The following is a 27,543-nucleotide window of genomic DNA, read 5'->3' on the forward strand; positions in this document are numbered from 1 at the left end:
TTGATCCCACTCCTCCTCTCTCCTGTTGATCCCACTCCTCCTCTCTCCTGTTGATCCCACTCCTCCTCTCTCCTGTTGATCCCACTCCTCCTCTCTCCTGTTGATCCCACTCCTCCTCTCTCCTGTTGATCCCACTCCTCTCTCCTGTTGATCCCACTCCTCCTCTCTCCTGTTAAACCCACTCCTCCTCTCTCCTGTTAAACCCACTCCTCCTCTCTCCTGTTAAACCCACTCTTCCTCTCTCCTGTTAAACCCACTCCTCCTCTCTCCTGTTAAACCCACTCTTCCTCTCTCCTGTTGATCCCACTCCTCCTCTCTCCTGTTGATCCCACTCCTCCTCTCTCCTGTTGATTCCACTCTTCCTCTCTCCTGTTGATCCCACTCCTCCTCTCTCCTGTTGATCCCACTCCTCCTCTCTCCTATTAAACCCACTCCTCCTCTCTCCTGTTAAACCCACTCCTCCTCTCTCCTGTTAAACCCACTCTTCCTCTCTCCTGTTGATCCCACTCCTCCTCTCTCCTGTTGATCCCACTCCTCCTCTCTCCTGTTGATTCCACTCTTCCTCTCTCCATCTCCTCATCCTTCCATCCCTCCTCCAGAACGAACCAGGGCTCTCCACCCACACTCCCTCCTCTCTGGTCTCTCCTCAACGTGGAGCACTCCACCCTTCCTTGTCCATCCCTCCCTGCCTCCCTCCCTCCCTCCCTCCTGCCCTGCCTCTCTCCCTCCTTGCCTCCTTCTCTGCCTCCCTCCCAGCCTCTCTCCCTCCCACCCTGCATCTCACCCACTCTATCTCCCTCCCTGTATCTCTCCCTCCCTGTATCTCTCCCTCCCTCTCTGCATCTCACCCTCATTGCCTTCCTGCCTCTCTCCTTCCCTCTCTCGCTCCCTCCTTGCATCTCACCCTCCCTGCCTCTCTCTCTCCCTCCCTGCCTCTCTCCCTCTCGCCCTGCATCTCACTCTCCCTTCCCCCCTAGCTGCCTCCCTACCTCCATCCCTCCTCTAGAAGGAACCAGGGCTCTCCACACCCTCCCCTCCTCTCTCTGATCTCTCCCTAATGTGAAGCTCTCCACTTGGCTGGCTGGCTCCCTTCAACCTCCCTCCCTCCCTCCCTCCCTCCCTCCCTCCCTCCCTCCCTCCCTCCCTCCCTCCCTCCCTCCCTCTAAATTCAATTACATTTATTGGCTTGGGAAACATATGTTAACATTGTCAAAGCAAGTGAAGTAGATAATATACAAAAGTGAAATAAACAATAAAAATGAACAGTAAACACTCACATAAATTCCAAAAGAATAAAGACATGTACAAATACAAATGTCGTATTATGTATATATACAGTGTTGTAACGATGTGCAAATGGTTAAGGTATAAAAGTGAAAATAAATCAACATAAATATGGGTTGTATTTACAATGGTGTTTGATCTTCACTGGTTGCCCTTTTTCTTGTGGCAACAGGTCACACATCTTGCTGCTGTGATGGCATACTATGGTATTTCACCCAGTAGATATTGGAGTTAATCAAAATCAGGTTTTTTCGAATTCTTTGTAGATCTGTGTAATCTGAGGGAAATATGTGTGTCTAATATGGTCATACATTTGGCAGGAGGTTAGGAAGTGCAGCACAGTTTCCACCTCGTTTTGTGGGCATTGTGCACATAGCCTGTCCTATCTTGAGAGCCATGTCTGCCTACACCGGCCTTTCTCAATAGCAAGACTATGCTCACTGAGTCTATACATAGTCAAAGCATTCCTTAAGTTTGGATCAGTCACAGTGATCTGGTATTCTGCCACTGTGTACTCTCTGTTTAGGGCCAAATAGTATTCTAGTTTGCTCTGTTTTTTTGTTAATTCTTTCCAATGTGGTCCAGCTTGCTCAGGGGACTCTTCTCCAGGTTCATCTCTCTGTAGGTGATGGCTTTGTTATGGAAGATTTGGGAATCTCTTTGTTTTAGCTGTTTTCTTTTCTGGATGTTGATAATTAGAAGGTATCGGCCTAACTCTGCTCTACATGCAGTATTTGGTGTTTCACATTGTACACAGAGGAAATTTTTGCATAATTCTGCATGCAGAGTCTCATTTTGGTGTTTGCCCCATTTTGTTAATGAATTCTTAGTTGGTGAGTGGACCCCAGACCCCACAACCATAAAGGGCAATGAGTTCTATAACTGGTTCAAGTATTTTTAGCCAGATCCTAATTGGTATGGCATTCAATGCCTTTTGATGGCATAGAATGCTCTTATTGCCTTGTCTATTCTGATCATTCACAGCTTTGTGGACATTACCTGTGGCACTGATGTTTAGGCCAAGGTATGTATAGTTTTTTTGTGTGCTCTAGGACAACAGTCTAGATGGAATTTGTATTTCTGGTCCTGGCGACTGGACCTTTTTTGGAACACCGGTATTTTGGTCTTACTGAGATTTACTGTCTCTCTCTCTCTCTTCCTCCCTCCCTGCCTTTTCCCCTCCATGCCACTCTTCCTGCTGCCGCCTCTGCTTTGGGCCCCTTGGCTCTGCCAGCTGCAGGCTGTTGCTTGGCAACCCCCAGACAGCTTCCCTTGCTTAGGCAAGGGTTCTGATGTTCCTGCCTGTTCTGATCTCTCATTGGATGGATGGAAGCCCATGGATGCCGATGCCCAGTTTTCCATATTTTACACATAAGTTTGAATTATCAGTGTAATTAATTGTAGAGGCCATGTCGAGCATTAATGGTAGCAGTAATAGACTGTGCATCCCGAATGGCACCCTATTCCCTTTGTAGTGCAATACTTTTGACCAGGGTGAATAGGGTTCCCTTTGGGACACAGGTTAATATTATCACTAGCAGCTCTGTTCCAGTGTCCATACTGGTAAACTACTTTAATGAACTAATGTATTGAACATGCAAGTGGCATGTCAGTATGGACATTGGAAGGTAGCCCAAGACTACTTATAAGAGAAACCACCAGAGCTCCATGAGACATAGAAGTCTTTGTCTTTATTTTGTGGTGTTTAGTATTCTGTCCTTTGACCCAATGTGGTGAGGGTAACAATCCTGAATTCATGTTTGAAATTAAATCACTATTGAACAACAGTGAATATCACAGATTATACCTTTTAAAGCCACCACAGAACAATGAACATTGTACCCATCTGATTTGTTCTGTAATCTGTACTGAAAATAGCAGTTTGGACAACAGTTTGACATCAAGGATGAATCATATCACAGAGTTCCATGACGTCTTTATATGTGCGTACTCCTCTCTTCTCCTCTCCCACATCCTCATCTCTTCTCCTCTCCCACATCCTCCTCTCTTCTCCTCTCCCCCATCCTCTTCTCTTCTCCTCTCCCTCATCCTCCTCTCTTCTCCTCTCCCCCATCCTCTTCTCTTCTCCTCTCCCTCATCCTCCTCTCTTCTCCTCTCCCCCATCCTCCTCTCTTCTCTTCTCCTCTCCCTCATCCTCCTCTCTTCTCCTCTCCCCATCCTCCTCTCGTCTCCTCCTCATCCTCCTCTCTTCTCCTCTCCCCCATCCTCCTCTCTTCTCTTCTCCTCTCCCCCATCCTCTTCTCTTCTCCTCTCCCCCATCCTCCTCTCTTCTCCTCTCCCCATCCTCCTCTCTTCTCCTCTCCTCTCCCTCATCCTCCTCTCTTCTCCTCTCCCCATCCTCTTCTCTTCTCCTCTCCCCCATCCTCCTCTCTTCTCCTCTCCCTCATCCTCCTCTCTTCTCCTCTCCCCCATCCTCCTCTCTTCTCTTCTCCTCTCCCTCATCCTCCTCTCTTCTCCTCTCCCCCATCCTCTTCTCTTCTCCTCTCCCCCATCCTCTTCTCTTCTCCTCTCCCTCATCCTCCTCTCTTCTCCTCTCCCCCATCCTCTTCTCTTCTCCTCTCCCCCATCCTCTTCTCTTCTCCTCTCCCCCATCCTCTTCTCTTCTCCTCTCCCCCATCATCTTCTCTTCTCCTCTCCCCCATCCTCTTCTCTTCTCCTCTCCCCATCCTCTTCTCTTCTCCTCTCCCCCATCCTCCTCTCTTCTCCTCTCCCCCATCCTCCTCTCTTATCTTCTCTTCTCCTCTCCCTCATCCTCCTCTCTTCTCCTCTTCCCCATCCTCTTCTCTTCTCCTCTCCCTCATCCTCCTCTCTTCTCCTCTCCCCCATCCTCCTCTCTTCTCTTCTCCTCTCCCCCATCCTATTCTCTTCTCCTCTCCCCATCCTCTTCTCCTCTCCCTCATCCTCCTCTCTTCTCCTCTCCCCCATCCTCTTCTCTTCTCCTCTCCCCCATCCTCTTCTCTTCTCCTCTCCCCCATCCTCCTCTCTTCTCTTTTCCTCTCCCTCATCATCTTCTCTTCTCCTCTCCCCCATCCTCTTCTCTTCTCCTCTCCCCCATCCTCCTCTCTTCTCCTCTCCCCCATCCTCTTCTCTTCTCCTCTCCCCCATCCTCCTCTCTTCTCCTCTCCCACATCCTCCTCTCTTCTCCTCTCCCCCATCCTCTTCTCTTCTCCTCTCCCCCATCCTCTTCTCTTCTCCTCTCCCTCATCCTCCTCTCTTCTCCTCTCCCCCATCCTCCTCTCTTCTCCTCTCCCCCATCCTCCTCTCCTCTCTTCTCCTCTCCCCATCCTCTTTTCTTCTCCTCTCCCCCATCCTCCTCTCTTCTCCTCTCCCCCATCCTCTTCTCTTCTCCTCTCCCCCATCCTCCTCTCTTCTCCTCTCCCCCATCCTCTTCTCTTCTCCTCTCCCCCATCCTCCTCTCTTCTCCTCTCCCTCATCCTCCTCTCTTCTCCTCTCCCCCATCCTCCTCTCTTCTCCTCTCCCCCATCCTCTTCTCTTCTCCTCTCCCCCATCCTCTTCTCTTCTCCTCTCCCCCATCCTATTCTCTTCTCCTCTCCCTCATCCTCCTTTCTTCTCCTCTCCCCCATCCTCTTCTCTTCTCCTCTCCCTCATCCTCCTTTCTTCTCATCTCCCCATCCTCTTCTCTTCTCCTCTCCCCATCCTCTTCTCTTCTCCTCTCCCCCATCCTCTTCTCTTGTCCTCTCCCCCATCCTATTCTCTTCTCCTCTCCCTCATCCTCCTTTCTTCTCCTCTCCCCCATCCTCTTCTCTTCTCCTCTCCCTCATCCTCCTTTCTTCTCATCTCCCCATCCTCTTCTCTTCTCCTCTCCCCCATCCTCCTCTCTTCTCCTCTCCCTCATCCTCCTCTCTTCTCCTCTCCCCCATCCTCTTCTCTTCTCCTCTCCCCCATCCTCTTCTCTTCTCCTCTCCCCAACCTCTTCTCCTCTCCCCCATCCTCCTCTCTTCTCCTCTCTTCTCCTCTCCCCCATCCTCCTCTCTTCTCCTCTCCCCCATCCTCCTCTCTTCTCATCCTCATCCTCTTCTCCTCTCCCCCATCCTCCTCTCTTCTCCTCTCCCCCATCCTCTTCTCTTCTCATCCTCATCCTCTTCTCCTCTCCCCCATCCTCCTCTCTTCTCCCTCTCCCCCGTCCTCTTCTCTTCTCCTCTCCACCATCATCTTCTCTTCTCCTCTCCCCCATCCTCTTCTCTTCTCCTCTCCCCCATCCTCCTCTCTTCTCCTCTCCCCATCCTCCTCTCTTCTCCTCTCCCCATCCTCTTTTCTTCTCCTCTCCCTCATCCTCCTCTCTTCTCCTCTCCCCCATCCTCTTCTCTTCTCCTCTCCCCCATCCTCCTCTCTTCTCCTCTCCCCATCCTCTTCTCTTCTCCTCTCCCCCATCCTCCTCTCTTCTCCTCTCCCTCATCCTCCTCTCTTCTCCTCTCCCCCATTCTCCTCTCTTCTCCTCTCCCCCATCCTCTTCTCTTCTCCTCTCCCCCATCCTCTTCTCTTCTCCTCTCCCCCATCCTATTCTCTTCTCCTCTCCCTCATCCTCCTTTCTTCTCCTCTCCCCCATCCTCTTCTCTTCTCCTCTCCCTCATCCTCCTTTCTTCTCATCTCCCCCATCCTCTTCTCTTCTCCTCTCCCCCATCCTCCTCTCTTCTCCTCTCCCTCATCCTCCTCTCTTCTCCTCTCCCCCATCCTCTTCTCTTCTCCTCTCCCCCATCCTCTTCTCTTCTCCTCTCCCCATCCTCTTCTCCTCTCCCCCATCCTCCTCTCTTCTCCTCTCTTCTCCTCTCCCCCATAGTCCTCTCTTCTCCTCTCCCCCATCCTCCTCTCTTCTCATCCTCATCCTCTTCTCCTCTCCCCATCCTCCTCTCTTCTCCTCTCCCCCATCCTCTTCTCTTCTCATCCTCATCCTCTTCTCCTCTCCCCCATCCTCCTCTCTTCTCCTCTCCCCCATCCTCTTCTCTTCTCCCCCATCCTCCTCTCCGTTCTCCTGTGTGTGTCTGTGGCAGAACGTCCGAATAAAAATAGTGTCCCTTCTGTAGCTCAGTTGGTAGAGCATGGCGCTTGTAACGCCAGGGTAGTGGGTTCGATCCCCGGGACCACCCATACGTAGAATGTATGCACACATGACTGTAAGTCGCTTTGGATAAAAGCGTCTGCTAAATGGCATATATATATTATTATATTATTATTATTATATTATTATTATTATATTATTCCCCTCCGTCATCTGCCCCACTTTGTTGTCACTACTCGCTGCTTAAATTTTCTTCCCCGGCAACTTTTGTAGAAAGAAACCCTCGACTCCCATCTCTGAATATCACCCCAGAGTTAATGGACTATTCGGTGTCCCGAAATACTCTGAGACAGAGGCACGTTGTTGGTTGGTTACGTTCATGTCCCTTTAGATGGGGTTGCGTCTCAAACAGTACCCTATTCCCTTCAATAGTGCACTTATTTTTTACCAGGAAGGGACACTCATACATCTGGGCGTGATATGCTTTTAAAGTTCCCTTTCGGTGTAGTCGGTACATGAAGCTTTTACGTTTCCTTTCAGGACATTATAAGTACCAACGGTCCTCTATAGACTTGTTGCTCTGACGTCATTGTTTCTGATACAAGGTTACAACTGGCTCTGTTAGCGTCCCAAATGGCACCCTATTCTCTACATAGTGCACTACTTCTTTTCTATTTCATTCCCACCCCTCATGTATTTTCTGATCATGGGATAAGACAGGTAAGGAGGTAGAGCTAGAGGAGAGAGTGTGCTGAAATAGCAGTGGGCCGTATTCAAACCCATACTGCAGCGGTATATGAGATCTGGAGGCAGCGACTTAGACCACCCTAGGCCACAGTTCACTACATAGGGACAAGGGGGCAATTTGGGATGCAGACTTTCCCTCGGCTAGGTAACATTCTGTCAGACTTGTGTGTGTGTATAGCGACTGTCTGCTACCTAAATGTTTTAATCCTTTGTGGCCTTTGTTGTAAAACCGAACAAGGACATGGAGTCTGTTTGTATAATCATATATGAAGTCCTAATCCAAGAAAGAACAAGCCCTCAGGAAAGGACAATAACAAATAGAAATGCAGTTTGGGATTATGGAGTGAATAGATTTAACTGTACCCTACAACATGACATTTCAAGGAGAAATGTCCCAAATTTCACCCTATCCGCCTTTATAGTGCACTACTTTTGACCACAGCCCCATGGACCCTGCATGGTCAAAAGCATTGCAGTATAAAGGGAATATGGTGCTATTTGGGACACAACCATAGACTGGTGGTGGTGGGAGGGCGGGGGGTTGACCTCTCTGGCTCAGGCTCTGTTCTACTGTAATTAAAGAATGAATGGCTCATAATTGTCCCATTTCAAGTGTTCCTGGGCTACATAACATAATGCATTCTCTGTAGAGGTAAAGGCTCGAGGGGATGTGAGGATAGACAACCATTTACATTAACATGGCTTAATATGGACATGATAAAGGGTTGAGTCTGATACAACGTGTGTGAATCTATGGGGATGTTTGTGTACATGTGTGAGTGTGATTGTGTCTGTGTGTGTAAGACTGTATGCGTGTGTGTGTGTGTGTGTGTGTGTGTATGTGTGTGTGTGTGTGTGTGTGTGTGTGTGTGTGTGTGTGTGTGTGTGTGTGTGTGTGTGTGTGTGTGTGTGTGTGTGTGTGTGTGTGTGTGTGTGTGTGTGTGTGTGTGTGTGTGTGTGTGTGTGTGTGTGTGTGTGTGTGTGTGTGTGTGTGTGTGTGTGTGTGTGTGTGATTAATGCACTTACAGTTCATAATAAGGTTCAAGCACTTACATATGTACAGTCTGTGTGTACACACTCGTGTGCATTCTGACAATGACAGCAGGCATACTCAAGGTGTTGCTAAGTGGGGCAGCTAAAACTGGGCTTCAGCGTTCACTGCTGCCTTTAAGAGAACTGTATGTAGCCCTCCTTCACTCTGTCCCCCATCCATCCTCCCCCTCCCTCCCTGCCTCCCTCCCTCCCTCCCTGCCTGCCTCCCTCCCTCCCTCCCTGCCTCCTCCCTCCCTCCCTCCCTGCCTCGCTCCCTCCCTCCCTGCCTCGCTCCCTCCCTCCCTGCCTCGCTCCCTCCCTCCCTGCCTCGCTCCCTCCCTCCCTGCCTCGCTCCCTCCCTGCCTCCACCTCCTCCATGCTTTACGGTGGGAAATACACATGCAGAGATAATCCGTTCACTCACACCGCGTCTCACACGGCTGTTGGAACCAAAAATCTCCAATTTGGACCAAAAGACAAATTTCCACTTGTCTAATGTCCACTGCTCATGTTTCTTGGCCCAAGCAAGTCTCTTCTTCTTATTGGTGTCCTTTAGTAGTGGTTTCTTTGCAGCAATTCGACCATGAAGGCCTGATTCACAGTCTCCTCTGAACAGTTGATGTTGAGATGTGTCTGTTACTTGAACTATGTGAAGCATTTATTTGGGCTGCAATTTCTGAGGCTGGTAACTCTAATGAACGTATCCTCTGCAGCAGAGGTAACTCTGGGTCTTCCTTTCCTGTGGCGGTCTTCATGAGAGACAGTTTCACCATAGTGGTTTTTGCGACTGCACTTGAAGAATCTTTCAAAGTTCTTGACATTTTCTGCATTGACTGACCTTCATGTCTTAAAGTAATGATGGACTGTCATTTCTCTTTGCTTATTTGAGCTGTTCTAGCCATAATATGAACTTGGTATTTTACCAAATTCTCACAACACAACTGATTGTGTTATGCAGGTGAGTGAGGACCCAAAAGCGACTTAACAGAATCAGAGTTTATTCAAGTCCAGACAGAAAAATAGCAAATCCTGAATCCTTAACAGGAAATGTCCAAACGGGGATAACAGAAATCCTGTAGTTTGTAGAGGGGAATAACAGGATTAGCGGCCACAGACTGCAGGTCTCTTCGGGTAGGCGCAGGCCGTAGCTGACAGAGACACCTGCTCACACGCAGCATCTGATGAAGGCAAAAACACGACAGGACGGAACAAGTACACAGCGAACAGCAAACAAGGATCCGACAAGGACAGAAGCAGAAACAGAGAGAGAAATAGAGACTTAATCAGAGGGCAAAATAGGGGACAGGTGTGAAAGAGTAAACGAGGTCGTTAGGAGAATGAGGAACAGCTGGGAGCAGGAACGGAACGATAGAGAGAGAGAGGGATAGAGAGAGAGGGAAAGAAACCTAATAAGACCAGCAGGGGGAAACGAATAGAAGAGAAAGCACAGGGACAAGACATGACAATATATGACAAAACATGACAGATTGGCTCAAACGCATTAGAAGGAAAGAAATTCCACAAATGAACTTTAAAGAATGCACACCTGTTAACCTGTTGCGATGAGCCATCCCGGATCCGGGATCGTGAATACAGCCTCAAGCTCATTACCATAACGCAACGTTAACTATTCATGAAAATCGCAAATTAAATTAAATCAAAATGCTAGCACTCAAGCTTAGATTTTTGTTAACAACACTGTCATCTCAGATTTTCAAAATATGCTTCTCAACCATAGCAAAACAAGCATTTGTGTAACAGTATTGATAGCTAGCGTAGCATTTAGCGTAGCATTTAGCGATAGCATTCAGCAGGCAACATTTTCACAAAAAACAGAAATGCATTCAAATAAAATAATTTACCTTTGAAGAACTTCGGATGTTTTCAATGAGGAGACTCTCAGTTAGATAGCAAATGTTCAGTTTTTCCTGAAAGATTATTTGTTTAGGACAAATCGCTCCGTTTTCTGCGTCACGTTTAGCTACGAAAAAAACCTGTAACCAGGATTGTGTAAATATATCCGCAAGCTCATTAGTGAAACGCAACGTTAACTATTCATGAAAATCGCAAATGAAATTAAATAAATATATTTGCTCTCAAGCTTAGCCTTTTGTTAACAACACTGTCATCTCAGATTTTCAAAAATATGCTTCTCAACCATAGCAAAACAAGCATTTGTGTAACAGTATTGATAGCCTAGCATAGGCATATGCCTGACAGTATTGATAGGCTAGCATAGGCATATGCCTGACATACATAGCCTAGCATATGCCTGACATTCAGCAAGCAACATTTTCAGAAAAACCAGAAAAACATTCAAATAAAATAATTTACCTTTGAAGAACTTCAGATGTTTTCAATGAGGAGACTCTCAGTTAGATAGCAAATGTTCAGTTTTTACAAAAATATTATTTGTGTTGACAAATCGCTCCATTTTATTCATCACGTTTGGGTAAGACAAAAAACGAAAATTAAGTAATTAAAATGTGAACTTTTTTCCAAGTGAACTCCATAATATCGACAGAAACATGGCACATCTATGTTTAGAATCAATCCTCAAGGTGTTTTTCACATATCTATCGACGATAAATCCATCGTGGCAGTTGACTTTCTCTTCTGAAGAAATGGAACGGCGCATGGACTTAAAGATTACGCAATAATTTTGACACAGGACACCGGGCGGACACCTGGTAAATGTAGTCTCTTATGGTCAATCTTCCAATGATATGCCTACAAATATGTCACAATGCTGCAGACACCTTGGAGAAACGACACAAAGGACAGGCTCATTCCTGGCGCATTGACAGCCATATAAGGAGACATTGGAACACAGCGCCTTCAGAATCTGGGGCATTTCCTGTATGAAACTTCATCTTGGTTTCGCCTGTAGCATTAGTTCTGGGGCACTCACAGATAATATCTTTGCAGTTTTGGAAACGTCAGAGCTTTTTCTTTCCAAAGCTGTCAATTACATGCATAGTCGAGCATCTTTTCGTGACAAAATATCTTGTTTAGAGAGAAAGTGGAGACCAAAAGATAGTGAGAGGAAGAGAGAAGGAGAGGGAGAGAAAGAGAGGGAGAGAAGGTGGAGACCAAAAGATAGTGAGAGGAAGAGAGAAGGAGAGGGAGAGAAAGAGAGGGAGAGAAGGTGGAGACCAAAAGATAGTGAGAGGAAGAGAGAAGGAGAGGGAGAGAAAGAGAGGGAGAGAAGGTGGAGACCAAAAGATAGTGAGAGGAAGAGAGAAGGAGAGGGAGAGAAAGAGAGGGAGAGAAGGTGGAGACCAAAAGATAGTGAGAGGAAGAGAGAAGGAGAGGGAGAGAAAGAGAGGGAGAGAAGGTGGAGACCAAAAGATAGTGAGAGGAAGAGAGAAGGAGAGGGAGAGAAAGAGAGGGAGAGAAGGTGGAGACCAAAAGATAGTGAGAGGAAGAGAGACGGAGAGGGAGAGAAAGAGAGGGAGAGAAGGTGGAGACCAAAAGATAGTGAGAGGAAGAGAGACGGAGAGGGAGAGAAAGAGAGGGAGAGAAGGTGGAGACCAAAAGATAGTGAGAGGAAGAGAGATGGAGAGGGAGAGAAAGAGAGGGAGAGAAGGTGGAGACCAAAAGATAGTGAGAGGAAGAGAGAAGGAGAGGGAGAGAAAGAGAGGGAGAGAAGGTGGAGACCAAAAGATAGTGAGAGGAAGAGAGACGGAGAGGGAGAGAAAGAGAGGGAGAGAAGGTGGAGACCAAAAGATAGTGAGAGGAAGAGAGACGGAGAGGGAGAGAAAGAGAGGGAGAGAAGGTGGAGACCAAAAGATAGTGAGAGGAAGAGAGACGGAGAGGGAGAGAAAGAGAGGGAGAGAAGGTGGAGACCAAAAGATAGTGAGAGGAAGAGAGAAGGAGAGGGAGAGAAAGAGAGGGAGAGAAGGTGGAGACCAAAAGATAGTGAGAGGAAGAGAGACGGAGAGGGAGAGAAAGAGAGGGAGAGAAGGTGGAGACCAAAAGATAGTGAGAGGAAGAGAGACGGAGAGGGAGAGAAAGAGAGGGAGAGAAGGTGGAGACCAAAAGATAGTGAGAGGAAGAGAGACGGAGAGGGAGAGAAAGAGAGGGAGAGAAGGTGGAGACCAAAAGATAGTGAGAGGAAGAGAGAAGGAGAGGGAGAGAAAGAGAGGGAGAGAAGGTGCAGACCAAAAGATAGTGAGAGGAAGAGAGATGGAGAGGGAGAGAAAGAGAGGGAGAGAAGGTGGAGACCAAAAGATAGTGAGAGGAAGAGAGACGGAGAGGGAGAGAAAGAGAGGGAGAGAAGGTGGAGACCAAAAGATAGTGAGAGGAAGAGAGACGGAGAGGGAGAGAAAGAGAGGGAGAGAAGGTGGAGACCAAAAGATAGTGAGAGGAAGAGAGACGGAGAGGGAGAGAAAGAGAGGGAGAGAAGGTGGAGACCAAAAGATAGTGAGAGGAAGAGAGACGGAGAGGGAGAGAAAGAGAGGAGAGAAGGTGGAGACCAAAAGATAGTGAGAGGAAGAGAGACGGAGAGGGAGAGAAAGAGAGGGAGAGAAGGTGGAGACCAAAAGATAGTGAGAGGAAGAGAGACGGAGAGGGAGAGAAAGAGAGGGAGAGAAGGTGGAGACCAAAAGATAGTGAGAGGAAGAGAGACGGAGAGGGAGAGAAAGAGAGGGAGAGAAGGTGGAGACCAAAAGATAGTGAGAGGAAGAGAGACGGAGAGGGAGAGAAAGAGAGGGAGAGAAGGTGGAGACCAAAAGATAGTGAGAGGAAGAGAGACGGAGAGGGAGAGAAAGAGAGGGAGAGAAGGTGGAGACCAAAAGATAGTGAGAGGAAGAGAGACGGAGAGGGAGAGAAAGAGAGGAGATTAGATTGATTTAATAGTCACACATAAACGGTTGCAAATGTAATTACAGCATACAGAAAAAAATTGAGCTCCAAGCTCCATCAATGCAGTGAAATAAAACAATATATATCTAGAAACAATAATATAATCATATTTACAACTGCAGCAATTATACATGTCCATATGGGGAGGAGGGGAGTAGGTAGCTGACTAGTGGTGGCTATTCAGTATGATAAATGTCCATAGGGGGAGGAGGGGAGTAGGTAGCTGACTAGTGGTGGCTATTCAGTATGATACATGTCCATATGGGGAGGAGGGGAGTAGGTAGCTGACTAGTGGTGGCTATTCAGTATGATAAATGTCCATAGGGGGAGGAGGGGAGTAGGTAGCTGACTAGTGGTGGCTATTCAGTATGATAAATGTCCATAGGGGGAGGAGGGGAGTAGGTATCTGACTAGTGGTGGCTATTCAGCATGATACATGTCCATAGGGGGAGGAGGGGAGTAGGTATCTGACTAGTGGTGGCTATTCAGTATGATACATGTCCATATGGGGAGGAGGGGAGTAGGTATCTGACTAGTGGTGGCTATTCAGTATGATACATGTCCATAGGGGAGGAGGGGAGTAGGTATCTGACTAGTGGTGGCTATTCAGTATGATACATGTCCATAGGGGAGGAGGGGAGTAGGTATCTGACTAGTGGTGGCTATTCAGTATGATACATGTCCATAGGGGAGGAGGGGAGTAGGTATCTGACTAGTGGTGGCTATTCAGTATGATACATGTCCATAGGGGGAGGAGGGGAGTAGGTATCTGACTAGTGGTGGCTATTCAGTATGATACATGTCCATAGGGGAGGAGGGGAGTAGGTATCTGACTAGTGGTGGCTATTCAGTATGATACATGTCCATAGGGGAGGAGGGGAGTAGGTATCTGACTAGTGGTGGCTATTCAGTATGATACATGTCCATAGGGGAGGAGGGGAGTAGGTATCTGACTAGTGGTGGCTATTCAGTATGATAGATGTCCATAGGGGAGGAGGGGAGTAGGTATCTGACTAGTGGTGGCTATTCAGTATGATAGATGTCCATAGGGGAGGAGGGGAGTAGGTATCTGACTAGTGGTGGCTATTCAGTATGATACATGTCCATAGGGGAGGAGGGGAGTAGGTATCTGACTAGTGGTGGCTATTCAGTATGATACATGTCCATAGGGGAGGAGGGGAGTAGGTAGCTGACTAGTGGTGGCTATTCAGTATGATACATGTCCATAGGGGAGGAGGGGAGTAGGTATCTGACTAGTGGTGGCTATTCAGTATGATACATGTCCATAGGGGGAGGAGGGGAGTAGGTATCTGACTAGTGGTGGCTATTCAGTATGATACATGTCCATAGGGGGAGGAGGAGAGTAGGTATCTGACTAGTGGTGGCTATTCAGTATGATACATGTCCATAGGGGGAGGAGGGGAGTAGGTATCTGACTAGTGGTGGCTATTCAGTATGATACATGTCCATAGGGGAGGAGGGGAGTAGGTAGCTGACTAGTGGTGGCTATTCAGTATGATAAATGTCCATAGGGGAGGAGGGGAGTAGGTATCTGACTAGTGGTGGCTATTCAGTATGATACATGTCCATAGGGGAGGAGGGGAGTAGGTATCTGACTAGTGGTGGCTATTCAGTATGATACATGTCCATAGGGGAGGAGGGGAGTAGGTAGCTGACTCCGGGTGGCTATTCAGTATGATACATGTCCATAGGGGAGGAGGGGAGTAGGTATCTGACTAGTGGTGGCTATTCAGCATGATACATGTCCATAGGGGAGGAGGGGAGTAGGTATCTGACTAGTGGTGGCTATTCAGTATGATACATGTCCATAGGGGAGGAGGGGAGTAGGTATCTGACTAGTCGTGGCTATTCAGTATGATACATGTCCATAGGGGGAGGAGGAGAGTAGGTAGCTGACTCCGGGTGGCTATTCAGTATGATACATGTCCATAGGGGAGGAGGGGAGTAGGTATCTGACTAGTGGTGGCTATTCAGCATGATACATGTCCATAGGGGAGGAGGGGAGTAGGTATCTGACTAGTGGTGGCTATTCAGTATGATACATGTCCATAGGGGGAGGAGGGGAGTAGGTATCTGACTAGTGGTGGCTATTCAGCATGATACATGTCCATAGGGGAGGAGGGGAGTAGGTATCTGACTAGTGGTGGCTATTCAGTATGATACATGTCCATAGGGGAGGAGGGGAGTAGGTATCTGACTAGTGGTGGCTATTCAGTATGATACATGTCCATAGGGGAGGAGGGGAGTAGGTAGCTGACTAGTGGTGGCTATTCAGTATGATACATGTCCATAGGGGAGGAGGGGAGTAGGTATCTGACTAGTGGTGGCTATTCAGTATGATACATGTCCATAGGGGAGGAGGGGAGTAGGTAGCTGACTAGTGGTGGCTATTCAGTATGATACATGTCCATAGGGGGAGGAGGGGAGTAGGTATCTGACTAGTGGTGGCTATTCAGTATGATACATGTCCATAGGGGGAGGAGGGGAGTAGGTAGCTGACTAGTGGTGGCTATTCAGTATGATACATGTCCATAGGGGGAGGAGGGGAGTAGGTATCTGACTAGTGGTGGCTATTCAGTATGATACATGTCCATAGGGGGAGGAGGGGAGTAGGTATCTGACTAGTGGTGGCTATTCAGTATGATACATGTCCATAGGGGGAGGAGGAGAGTAGGTAGCTGACTCCGGGTGGCTATTCAGTATGATACATGTCCATAGGGGGAGGAGGGGAGTAGGTATCTGACTAGTGGTGGCTATTCAGTATGATACATGTCCATAGGGGAGGAGGGGAGTAGGTATCTGACTAGTGGTGGCTATTCAGCATGATACATGTCCATAGGGGAGGAGGGGAGTAGGTAGCTGACTAGTGGTGGCTATTCAGTATGATACATGTCCATAGGGGAGGAGGGGAGTAGGTATCTGACTAGTGGTGGCTATTCAGTATGATACATGTCCATAGGGGAGGAGGGGAGTAGGTATCTGACTAGTGGTGGCTATTCAGTATGATACATGTCCATAGGGGAGGAGGAGAGTAGGTAGCTGACTCCGGGTGGCTATTCAGTATGATACATGTCCATAGGGGAGGAGGGGAGTAGGTATCTGACTAGTGGTGGCTATTCAGCATGATACATGTCCATAGGGGAGGAGGGGAGTAGGTATCTGACTAGTGGTGGCTATTCAGCATGATACATGTCCATAGGGGGAGGAGGGGAGTAGGTATCTGACTAGTGGTGGCTATTCAGTATGATACATGTCCATAGGGGAGGAGGGGAGTAGGTAGCTGACTAGTGGTGGCTATTCAGCATGATACATGTCCATAGGGGAGGAGGGGAGTAGGTAGCTGACTAGTGGTGGCTATTCAGTATGATACATGTCCATAGGGGAGGAGGGGAGTAGGTATCTGACTAGTGGTGGCTATTCAGTATGATACATGTCCATAGGGGAGGAGGGGAGTAGGTAGCTGACTAGTGGTGGCTATTCAGTATGATACATGTCCATAGGGGGAGGAGGGGAGTAGGTATCTGACTAGTGGTGGCTATTCAGCATGATAAATGTCCATAGGGGGAGGAGGGGAGTAGGTATCTGACTAGTGGTGGCTATTCAGTATGATACATGTCCATAGGGGAGGAGGGGAGTAGGTATCTGACTAGTGGTGGCTATTCAGTATGATACATGTCCATAGGGGAGGAGGGGAGTAGGTATCTGACTAGTGGTGGCTATTCAGTATGATACATGTCCATAGGGGGAGGAGGGGAGTAGGTATCTGACTAGTGGTGGCTATTCAGTATGATACATGTCCATAGGGGAGGAGGGAGTAGGTAGCTGACTAGTGGTGGCTATTCAGTATGATACATGTCCATAGGGGAGGAGGGGAGTAGGTATCTGACTAGTGGTGGCTATTCAGTATGATACATGTCCATAGGGGGAGGAGGGGAGTAGGTATCTGACTAGTGGTGGCTATTCAGTATGATACATGTCCATAGGGGAGGAGGGGAGTAGGTATCTGACTAGTGGTGGCTATTCAGTATGATACATGTCCATAGGGGGAGGAGGGGAGTAGGTATCTGACTAGTGGTGGCTATTCAGTATGATACATGTCCATAGGGGAGGAGGGGAGTAGGTATCTGACTAGTGGTGGCTATTCAGTATGATACATGTCCATAGGGGAGGAGGGGAGTAGGTAGCTGACTAGTGGTGGCTATTCAGTATGATAGATGTCCATAGGGGAGGAGGGGAGTAGGTAGCTGACTAGTGGTGGCTATTCAGTATGATACATGTCCATAGGGGAGGAGGGGAGTAGGTATCTGACTAGTGGTGGCTATTCAGTATGATACATGTCCATAGGGGGAGGAGGGGAGTAGGTATCTGACTAGTGGTGGCTATTCAGTATGATACATGTCCATAGGGGGAGGAGGGGAGTAGGTATCTGACTAGTGGTGGCTATTCAGCATGATAAATGTCCATAGGGGGAGGAGGGGAGTAGGTATCTGACTAGTGGTGGCTATTCAGTATGATACATGTCCATAGGGGAGGAGGGGAGTAGGTATCTGACTAGTGGTGGCTATTCAGTATGATACATGTCCATAGGGGAGGAGGGGGAGTAGGTATCTGACTAGTGGTGGCTATTCAGTATGATACATGTCCATAGGGGGAGGAGGGGAGTAGGTATCTGACTAGTGGTGGCTATTCAGCATGATACATGTCCATAGGGGGAGGAGGGGAGTAGGTATCTGACTAGTGGTGGCTATTCAGCATGATAAATTTCCATAGGGAGAGCAGGTAGCTAATTGCTGATGGTCTGGAGGTAGAAGCTATTGGCCAATCTTACAGTTTTGCCATGATGCTCCTGTACTGCCCGCTTCTGAGTGATGGAAACGGAGAGAACCGGTCATGGCTCAGAATATCCAGGGGTCCCTGATGATTTTCTTGACCTTTCTGCGACACCAGGGGTTGTAGGTGTCCTGAAGGTCAGGCAGTGTGCACACAGTGGTGCATTCAGATGAGCGTACCCCCTCTGTAGCACCTTGCTGTCTGTGGCAGTGGATTTGCCGTACCAGGCTGTGATGCAACCAGAGTATAGTATGCTCTCGATGGTGCTCCTGTATAACACTGTGTGGGCCCCTAGGGACAAGAGCCGCTGTTGTGCCTTCTTCACCATGGTGTGCGTGTGGTTTGATAGTTTCAGCTCCTCAGAGATGTGTACGCAGAGGAACTTGAACTTTTTGACCGTCTCCATGGTGGCACAGTTGATGAGGATGGGCGCGTGCCCAGCCTGGTACCTCCTGAAGTCCACAATCAGCTCCTTTGTTTAGCTGACTTTGAGGTTGTTTACCTGGCACCACGCCATTAGAGTGCCTACCTCCTCCCTGTAGTCCACCTCGTTGTTGTTGGTAATCAGGCTGTCATGTTGTCAGCAAACGTTATGATGGAGTTGGAGTTGTGTGAGACCACACAGTCGTGGGTATACAGGGAATAGAGGAGAGGACTGAGCACTCACCCTTGTGAGGCCCCCATGTTGAGAATCAGTGTCGATGAGGTAATGTTGCCTACCTTCACCACCTGGGGGGCGGCCCGTCAGGAATTCCATAGCCCAGTTGCATAGGGAGGAGTTCAGTCCCATGGCAATTGTGTCATCCGTGGATCTGTCAGGGTGGTAGGCGAATTGAGTGTCGGAGGGAAGCGCTGATATGGTTTTTGACTAGCCTCTCGAAGCACTTCATGATGACGGAAGTGGGTGCTATTGGTCTGTAGACATTCAGTTCAGTTACTTTCCCTTTCTTGGGCATGGGGCTGATAGTGGACAGAGGGGGAGAGAGATGGAGAGGGGGAAAAAAGAGATAAAGATAGAAAAGCAGAGAGAAAAATAGACGGTGAGGTGGTGTTTAAACATGTCCCAGGCGTTACACCTCGTCAGTTTGAATTTTCACCTGAATGTTTGATCACTGCCACATCAATCCAATGTAACCTATCCTTCAGAAGTCCACGTTCAGGCAAAACTGTGCACCTTTTGTCCCTCCAAGGCACCCTTAGGCTTGCATCCTAAATGGCAACCTATTCCCTATATAGTACACTACTTTTGACCAAAAGCCCTATGGGCTCAAAAGTGAAGTGCCTTGCAAAAGTATTCATCCCCCTTGGCGTTTTTCCAATTTTGTTGCATTACAACCTGTAATTTAAATAGATTTTTATTTGGATTTCATGTAATGGACATAGTAAATAGTCCAAATTGGTGAAGTGAAATTATTATTTTTTCTAAAAAATAAAAAACAGGAAATTGGTGGGGCATATGTATTCAACCCCTTTGTGGTGAAGCCCCTAAATAAGATCTGGTGCAACCAATTACCTTCAGAAGTCACATAATTAGTTAAATAAAGTCCACCTGTGTGCAATCTAAATGTCACATGATCTCAGGATATATACACCTGTTCTGAAAGGCCCCAGAGTCTGCAACACGACTAGGCAAGGGGCACCACCAAGCAAGCGGCACCATGAAGGAGCTCTCCAAACAGGTCAGGAACAAAGTTGTGGAGGAGTACAGATCAGGGTTGGGTTATAAAAAATATCAGAAACTTTGAACATTCCACGGAGCACCATTTCAAAACATTATTAAAAAATTAAAAGAATATGGCACCACAACAAATCTGGGGGGCCGCCCACCGAAACTCAGAGACCAGGCAAGAAGGACATTAATCAGAGAGGCAACAAAGAGACCAAAGATAACCCTGAAGGAGCTGCAAAGCTCCACAGCGGAGATTGGAGTATCTGTCCATAGGACCACTTTAAGCCGTACACTCCACAGAGCTGGGCTTTACAGAAGAGTGGCCAGAAAAAAAGCAATTGCTTAAAGAAAAAAATAAGCAAACACATTTGGTGTTCGCCAAAAGGCATGTGGGAGACTCCCCAAACATATAGAAGAAGGTACTCTGGTCAGATGAGACTAAAATTGGGCTTTTTGACCATCAAGGAAAACGCTATGTCTGGCACAAACCCAACACCTCCCATCACCCTGAGAACACCATCCCCACAGTGAAGCATGGTGGTGGAAGCATCATGCTGTGGGGATGTTTTTCATTGGTAGGGACTGGGAAACTGATCAGATTTGAAGGAATGATGGATGACGCTAAATACGGGGAAGTCCTTGAGGGAAACCTGTTTGTCTTCCAGAGATTTGAGACTGGGACGGAGGTTCACCTTCCAGCAGGACAATAACCCTAAGCATACTGCTAAAGCAACACTCGAGTGGTTTAAGGGGAAACATTTAAATGTCTTGGAATGGCCTAGTCAAAGCCCAGACCGAATCCAATTGAGACTCTGTGGTATGATGTAAAGATTGCTGTACACCAACGGAACCCATCCAACTTGAAGAAGCTGGAGCAGTTTTGTCTTGAAGAATGGGAAAAAATCCCAGTGGCTAGATGTGCCAAGCTTATAGAGACATACCCCAAGAGATTTGCAGCTGGAATTGCTGAAAAAGGTGGCTCTACAAAGTATTGACTTGGGGGTGAATGGTTATACACGCTCATGTTTTCAGTGTTTTTGTCATGTTTCTTGTTTGTTTCCCAATAAGAAAAATATTTTCCATCTTCAAAGTGTTAGGCATGTTGTGTAAATCAAATGATACAACCCCTTCCAAAATCTATTTTAATTCAATGTTATAAGGCAACAAAATAGGGAAAATGCCAAGGGAGGTGAATACTTTTGCAAGCCACTGTAGTGCACTACATAGGGGATAGGGTGCCATTGTGGATGTAGGCCTAGTCTCAATGTGCCAGAGAATGAGGGGATATCATATGAAACACCTGCATAGAGGGAAAGTGTTCGTGAACCATTGCTTGCTGACAATTTCCTGCATTTCTCATATATTCCATTTGATACTCCAGATTTGACATGTAGGTGGATATTAATTTTAATTAATTAATTAATTAATTAATTTTTTATTAATTGACAGCATGGACAAAGAACTGTCAGAATATGTCACATATATTTTATTCTTCATCAAGAGCAAGAAAATAACCAACTTTATATGGCTGATGCTATCTAACTTATTTATTTGGAAGACAGGGTGTTCAGATATTGATTGTTGTTGTTGTTGACATGCATGTGCCCACCACTCACCAGCCCATCTCTTTGTTTCCCTGCAGGCGGACCCCCAGGGGCAGGACATAGCCATCCGGCCCTTCCTGGAACACTGTGAGAACACACATATGACCATTTGGCTGGGAATTGTCTACGCTTACAAGGGCCTGCTTATGGTGAGTAAGGAGAGAGACTGTTGTGTGTGTGTGTGTGTGTGTGTGTGTGTGTGTGTGTGTGTGTGTGTGTGTGTGTGTGTGTGTGTGTGTGTGTGTGTGTGTGTGTGTGTGTGTGTGTGTGTGTGTGTGTGTGTGTGTGTGTGTGTGTGTGTGTGTGTGTGTGTGTGTGTGTGTGTGTGTGTGTGTGTGTGCGCGCGTCCATCGATACCTACAAAGGCCTACTCATGGTTAGGGAGATAGTCTGTGAGAAGCAGGGAAGGAAGAGGTGGTGGCTGTTATCTTCATCAACACACTCCAACATGTGTATGTCATGGTTTAATGATAGAGAGTTCAATAGCAAGTTCTCTGCCACACCCAAAGCACACATACGTTAAATATATCTCAAATCAAATCAAAGTTTATTCGTCATGTGCGGCGAATACAACAGGTGTAGTAGACCTTACAGTGAAATGCTTGCTCACAGGCTCTAATAGTGCGAAAAAAAGGTATGTGTGTGTGTGTGTGTAGGTAAGTAACGAAATACAAGAACAGTGAAAAGACACTGAAAATAACAGTAGCATGGCTATATACAGACACCGGTTAGTCAGGCTTATTGAGGTGGTATGTACATGTAGGTATGGTTAACGTGACTATGCATATATGATGAACAAAGATAATATTTGATGTCCCGTTGGTAGGATTTTCGTGATCGTATTTCGTCTAGTTTATTGTCCAATGCTCACACGTTGGTGAGTAATATTGACGGTAACGGCAGCTTTCCTACTCGACTTCTCCGGGTCCTGACGAGACATCCGGCACTTCGTCCTCTGTACTTGCGTCGCTTCCTCTTGCGAATAACTTGGATGTCGGCCCTGCCAGTGTTTGGAGAATATCTTGTGAGTCTTGCTTGTTGTAGAAAAAATCTTTGTCTAATCCGAGGTGAGTGAACTCTGTCCTGATATACAGAAGCTCTTCGTCTAATCAGAGGTAGTGATCTCTGTCCTGATATACAGAAGCTCTTCGTCTAATCAGAGGTAGTGATCTCTGTCCTGATATCCAGAAGCTCTTTGTCTAATCTGAGGTAGTGATCACTGTCCTGATATCCAGAAGCTCTTTGTCTAATCTGAGGTAGTGATCACTGTCCTGATATCCAGAAGCTCTTTGTCTAATCAGAGGTAGTGATCACTGTCCTGATATCCAGAAGCTCTTTGTCTAATCCGAGGTGAGTGATCACTGTCCTGATACCCAGAAGCTCTTTGTCTAATCCGAGGTAGTGATCACTGTCCTGATATCCAGAAACTCGTTGTCTAATCCGAGGTGAGTGATCACTGTCCTGATATCCAGAAGCTCTTTGTCTAATCCGAGGTGAGTGATCTCTGTCCTGATATCCAGAAGCTCTTTGTCTAATCCGAGATGAGAGTTCGCTGTCCTGATATCCAGAAGCTCTTTGTCTAATCTGAGGTAGTGATCTCTGTCCTGATATCCAGAAGCTCTTTGTCTAATCCGAGGTGAGTGGTCGCTGTCCTGATATCCAGAAGCTCTTTGTCTAATCAGAGGTAGTGATCTCTGTCCTGATATCCAGAAGCTCTTTGTCTAATCTGAGGTAGTGATCACTGTCCTGATATCCAGAAGCTCTTTGTCTAATCAGAGGTAGTGATCACTGTCCTGATATCCAGAAGCTCTTTGTCTAATCAGAGGTAGTGATCACTGTCCTGATATCCAGAAGCTCTTTGTCTAATCAGAGGTAGTGATCACTGTCCTGATATCCAGAAGCTCTTTGTCTAATCAGAGGTAGTGATCACTGTCCTGATATCCAGAAGCTCTTTTCTGCCGTAAGATACGGTTGCAGAAATATTATGTACAAAATAAGTTACAAATAATGCAAAACCCCCACATAATAACACAATTGGTTGGGCCCTCGTAAAACTCCTGCCATTTCTTCCTGCGCCATTTTAATATCTGTTTCTACATACATGTTTGTTAGATGTCGATTTCATCAGCCATAGAGCAAATTCTATTATTCTATCTGAATACCGGGGTATGACTCCGACTTTGCATTAGTGTATAAATATGAAACTGGGTTCATTGAAAGATTACCGACAATGAACTTGTCCTTTATTAAAGACACCATTTCACTGTGAGAAAGAGAACTATGACTGTTCTCTCCCCAACTAAGACTGCTACCATTCTGTAGTGACTAGGTTCCTCATGAGGTGAGCCCCTCACTGCCACCCCCTCGTGTGTGTGTGTGTGTGTGTGTGTGTGTGTGTGTGTGTGTGTGTGTGTGTGTGTGTGTGTGTGTGTGTGTGTGTGTGTGTGTGTGTGTGTGTGTGTGTGTGTGTGTGTGTGTGTGTGTGTGTGTGACCGAGCCCCTCCAGAAGCCCAGGGTTTCTAAATGAAATGTGACATCTTTGAAAACGTTCTTCTTCCCTTAACTAGCCTAGACTGTAAATAATTCAGCCTTTAAGTCCACTTTAAGTCCAGAGAGAACAGACAGAGGGAGAGAGATGAAGAGAGATGGGGTGAGGAAGAGAGTGAGAGAGGGGTGTGGGCTAGAGAGAAAGAAAGTGGGATGAAGCCAACGAATGGTAAAGACAGTGAGAGTAAAATAAAAAGAGAAAGAGAAGAGACAGAGGGAGATCACAGGGACAGTAAGAAAGAAAGAAGAGACAGTGGGAGATCACAGGGACAGAAAGTAAGAGAAAAGAGACAGAGGGAGATCACAGGGACAGATATAAAGAGAGAAGAGAGAGGGAGATCACAGGGACAGATATAAAGAGAGAAGAGAGAGGGAGATCACAGGGACAGACACAAAGAGAGAAGAGAGAGGGAGATCACAGGGACAGATATAAAGAGAGAGGGAGATCACAGGGACATATATAAAGAGAGAAGAGACAGAGGGAGATCACAGGGACAGATATAAAGAGAGAAGAGAGAGGGAGATCACAGGGACAGATATAAAGAGAGAAGAGACAGAGAGAGATCACAGGGACAGATATAAAGAGAGAATAGAGAGGGAGATCACAGGGACAGGGACAAAGAGAGAAGAGAGAGGGAGATCACAGGGACAGATATAAAGAGAGAAGAGAGAGGGAGATCACAGAGACAGATATAAAGAGAGAAGAGACAGAGGGAGATCACAGGGACAGAAAATTAGACACATGGGGTGACAGACTTCAAAGTTCTTATCTGAGACAAAACTGGGACATGACAACAGTAGGCGCAGCAGCTGAGCATTGAGTCATCATCTCTCTATGGCACACACACACACCTATTCATCATCTGTGACGACTGCTTCTGTAATGCTGCTACTTGTCATTTTAGTTTAAGACTCATTAACACTTCAATAAAACTATCCCACTCTACAGCGCTTAACTCCTACATTATTCATTAGAATGTTGAGAGACACTGGGGTTCTGTTCTGAAGTACTCCATGAAGTGAACACTCTCAGAAAAGAACCCATTTATGACCCCAAAATCAAAAGGCTTTCCAAGTTTACATTCAATTCTGCTGTCTGCTATAGGATGCTGTAGGTCACATTAGATGGTATGATTCATGTATTTTGTGTACATAATGAGCTGTCTCTATATCACGACTGAATTCTGACTACTGGACATATTGTACAATAGCTATATACCTTACTAGGCCTATACAATATATCCATCTTTATCTTTTATTTATCTCCCTTCTGTTTTCTTTTCACCTCTTCTCTCCTCCTGCCTTCTCCTCCTCTCATATTCTTCTCTCCTCTCCTCCTGCCTTATCCTCCTCTCCTATTCTTCTCTCCTCTCTTCCTGCCTTCTCCTCCTCTCCTATTCTTCTCTTCTCTCCTCCTATTCTTCTCTCCCCTCCTCCTGCCTTCTCCTCCTCTCCTATCCTATTCTTCTCTCCCCTCCACCTGCCTTCTCCTCCTCTCCTATCCTATTCTTCTCTCCTCTCCTCCTGCCTTCTCCTCCTCTCCTATTCTTCTCTCCTCTCTTCCTGCCTTCTCCTCTTCTCCTATTCTCTTATCCTCCTATTCTTCTCTCCCCTCCTCCTGCCTTCTCCTCTTCTCCTATTCTTCTCTCCCCTCCTCCTGCCTTCTCCTCCTCTCCTATCCTATTCTTCTCTCCTCTCCTCCTGCCCTCTCCTCCTCTCCTATTCTTCTCTCCCCTCCTCCTGCCTTCTCCTCCTCTCCTATTCTTCTCTCCTCTCCTCCTGCCTTCTCCTCCTCTCCTATTCTTCTCTCCTCTCCTCCTGCCCTCTCCTCCTCTCCTATTCTTCTCTCCTCTCTTCCTGCCTTCTCCTCCTCTCCTATTCTTCTCTCCTCTCCTCCTATTCTTCTCTCCCCTCCTCCTACCTTCTCCTCCTCTCCTATCCTATTCTTCTCTCCTCTCCTCCTGCCCTCTCCTCCTCTCCTATTCTTCTCTCCTCTCCTCCTGCCCTCTCCTCCTCTCCTATTCTTCTCTCCTCCCCTCCTGCCTTCTCCTCCTCTCCTATCCTATTATTCTCTCCTCTCCTCCTGCCCTCTCCTCCTCTCCTATTCTTCTCTCCTCTCTTCCTGCCTTCTCCTCCTCTCCTATTCTTCTCTCCTCTCCTCCTATTCTTCTCTCCCCTCCTCCTGCCTTCTCCTCCTCTCCTATCCTATTCTTCTCTCCCCTCCTCCTGCCTTCTCCTCCTATCCTATCCAATTCTTCTCTCCTCTCCTCCTGCCCTCTCCTCCTCTCCTATTCTTCTCTCCTCTCTTCCTGCCTTCTCCTCCTCTCCTATTCTTCTCTCCTCTCCTCCTGCCTTCTCCTCCTCTCCTATTCTTCTCTCCTCTCCTCCTGCCCTCTCCTCCTCTCCTATTCTTCTCTCCTCTCCTCCTGCCCTCTCCTCCTCTCCTATTCTTCTCTCCTCTCCTCCTGCCCTCTCCTCCTCTCCTATTCTTCTCTCCTCTTCCTGCCTTCTCCTCCTCTCCTATTCTTCTCTCCTCTCCTCCTATTCTTCTCTCCCCTCCTCCTGCCTTCTCCTCCTCTCCTATCATATTCTTCTCTCCCCTCCTCCTGTCTTCTCCTCCTCCTATTCTTCTCTCCCCTCCTCCTGCCTTCTCCTCCTCTCCTATCCTATTCTTCTCTCCCCTCCTCCTGCCTTCTCCTCCTATCCTCTCCTATTCTTCTCTCCTCTTCCTGCCTTCTCCTCCTCATATTCTTCTCTCCTCTCCTCCTATTCTTCTCTCCCCTCCTCCTGCCTTCTCCTCCTCTCCTATCATATTCTTCTCTCCCCTCCTCCTGTCTTCTCCTCCTCTCCTCCTATTCTTCTCTCCCCTCCTCCTGCCTTCTCCTCCTATCCTATCCAATTCTTCTCTCCTCCTGTATTCTCCTCCTCTCCTATTCTTCTATCCTCTCCTCCTGCCTTCTCCTCCTCTCCTATCATATTCTTCTCTCCCCTCCTCCTGTCTTCTCCTCCTCATATTCTTCTCTCCTCTCCTCCTATTCTTCTCTCCCCTCCTCCTGCCTTCTCCTCCTCTCCTATCATATTCTTCTCTCCCCTCCTCCTGTCTTCTCCTCCTCATATTCTTCTCTCCTCTCCTCCTCCTATTCTTCTCTCCCTCCTCCTCCTGCCTTCTCCTCCTCTCCTCCTATTCTTCTCTCCCTCTCCTCCTATTCTTCTCTTCCCCCCTCCTCCTGCCTTCTCCTCCTCTCCTATCATATTCTTCTCTCCCCTCCTCCTGTCTTCTCCTCCTCTCCTCCTATTCTTCTCTCCCCTCCTCCTGCCTTCTCTTCCTCTCCTATTCTTCTCTCCTCTCCTCCTGCCTTCTCCTCCTCTCCTATTCTTCTCTCCTCTCCTCCTGCCCTCTCCTCCTCTCCTATTCTTCTCTCCTCTCTTCCTGCCTTCTCCTCCTCCTCTCCTATTCTTCTCTCCCTTCCTCCTTCTCCTGTCTTTCTTCCTCCTCTCCTCCTATTCTTCTCTCCCCTCCTCCTGCCTTCTCCTCCTCTCCTATCATATTCTTCTCTCCCCTCCTCCTGTCTTCTCCTCCTCTCCTCCTATTCTTCTCTCCCCTCCTCCTGCCTTCTCCTCCTCTCCTATCATATTCTTCTCTCCCCTCCTCCTGTCTTCTCCTCCTCCTATTCTTCTCTCCCCTCCTCCTGCCTTCTCCTCCTCTCCTATCCTATTCTTCTCTCCCCTCCTCCTGCCTTCTCCTCCTATCCTCTCCTATTCTTCTCTCCTCTTCCTGCCTTCTCCTCCTCATATTCTTCTCTCCCTCTCCTCCTATTCTTCTCTCCCCTCCTCCTGCCTTCTCCTCCTCTCCTATCATATTCTTCTCTCCCCTCCTCCTGTCTTCTCCTCCTCTCCTCCTATTC

General features: G+C 47.5%; 1 protein-coding gene across 1 annotated transcript in view; it reads left to right on the forward strand.

The window, feature by feature from the left end:
- Positions 1 to 27,543, forward strand: part of gabbr2 (gamma-aminobutyric acid (GABA) B receptor, 2) — a 443,839-nt gene that overhangs the window by 387,556 nt on the left and 28,740 nt on the right. The window contains exon 14 of the mRNA XM_046361650.1: positions 21,130 to 21,240. Coding sequence (XP_046217606.1) covers positions 21,130 to 21,240 — 111 coding nt within the window. The remainder of the gene's footprint in view (positions 1 to 21,129; positions 21,241 to 27,543) is intronic.

This window comes from Oncorhynchus gorbuscha, linkage group LG09, assembly GCF_021184085.1.
Source record: "Oncorhynchus gorbuscha isolate QuinsamMale2020 ecotype Even-year linkage group LG09, OgorEven_v1.0, whole genome shotgun sequence".
Taxonomy (NCBI): domain Eukaryota; kingdom Metazoa; phylum Chordata; class Actinopteri; order Salmoniformes; family Salmonidae; genus Oncorhynchus; species Oncorhynchus gorbuscha.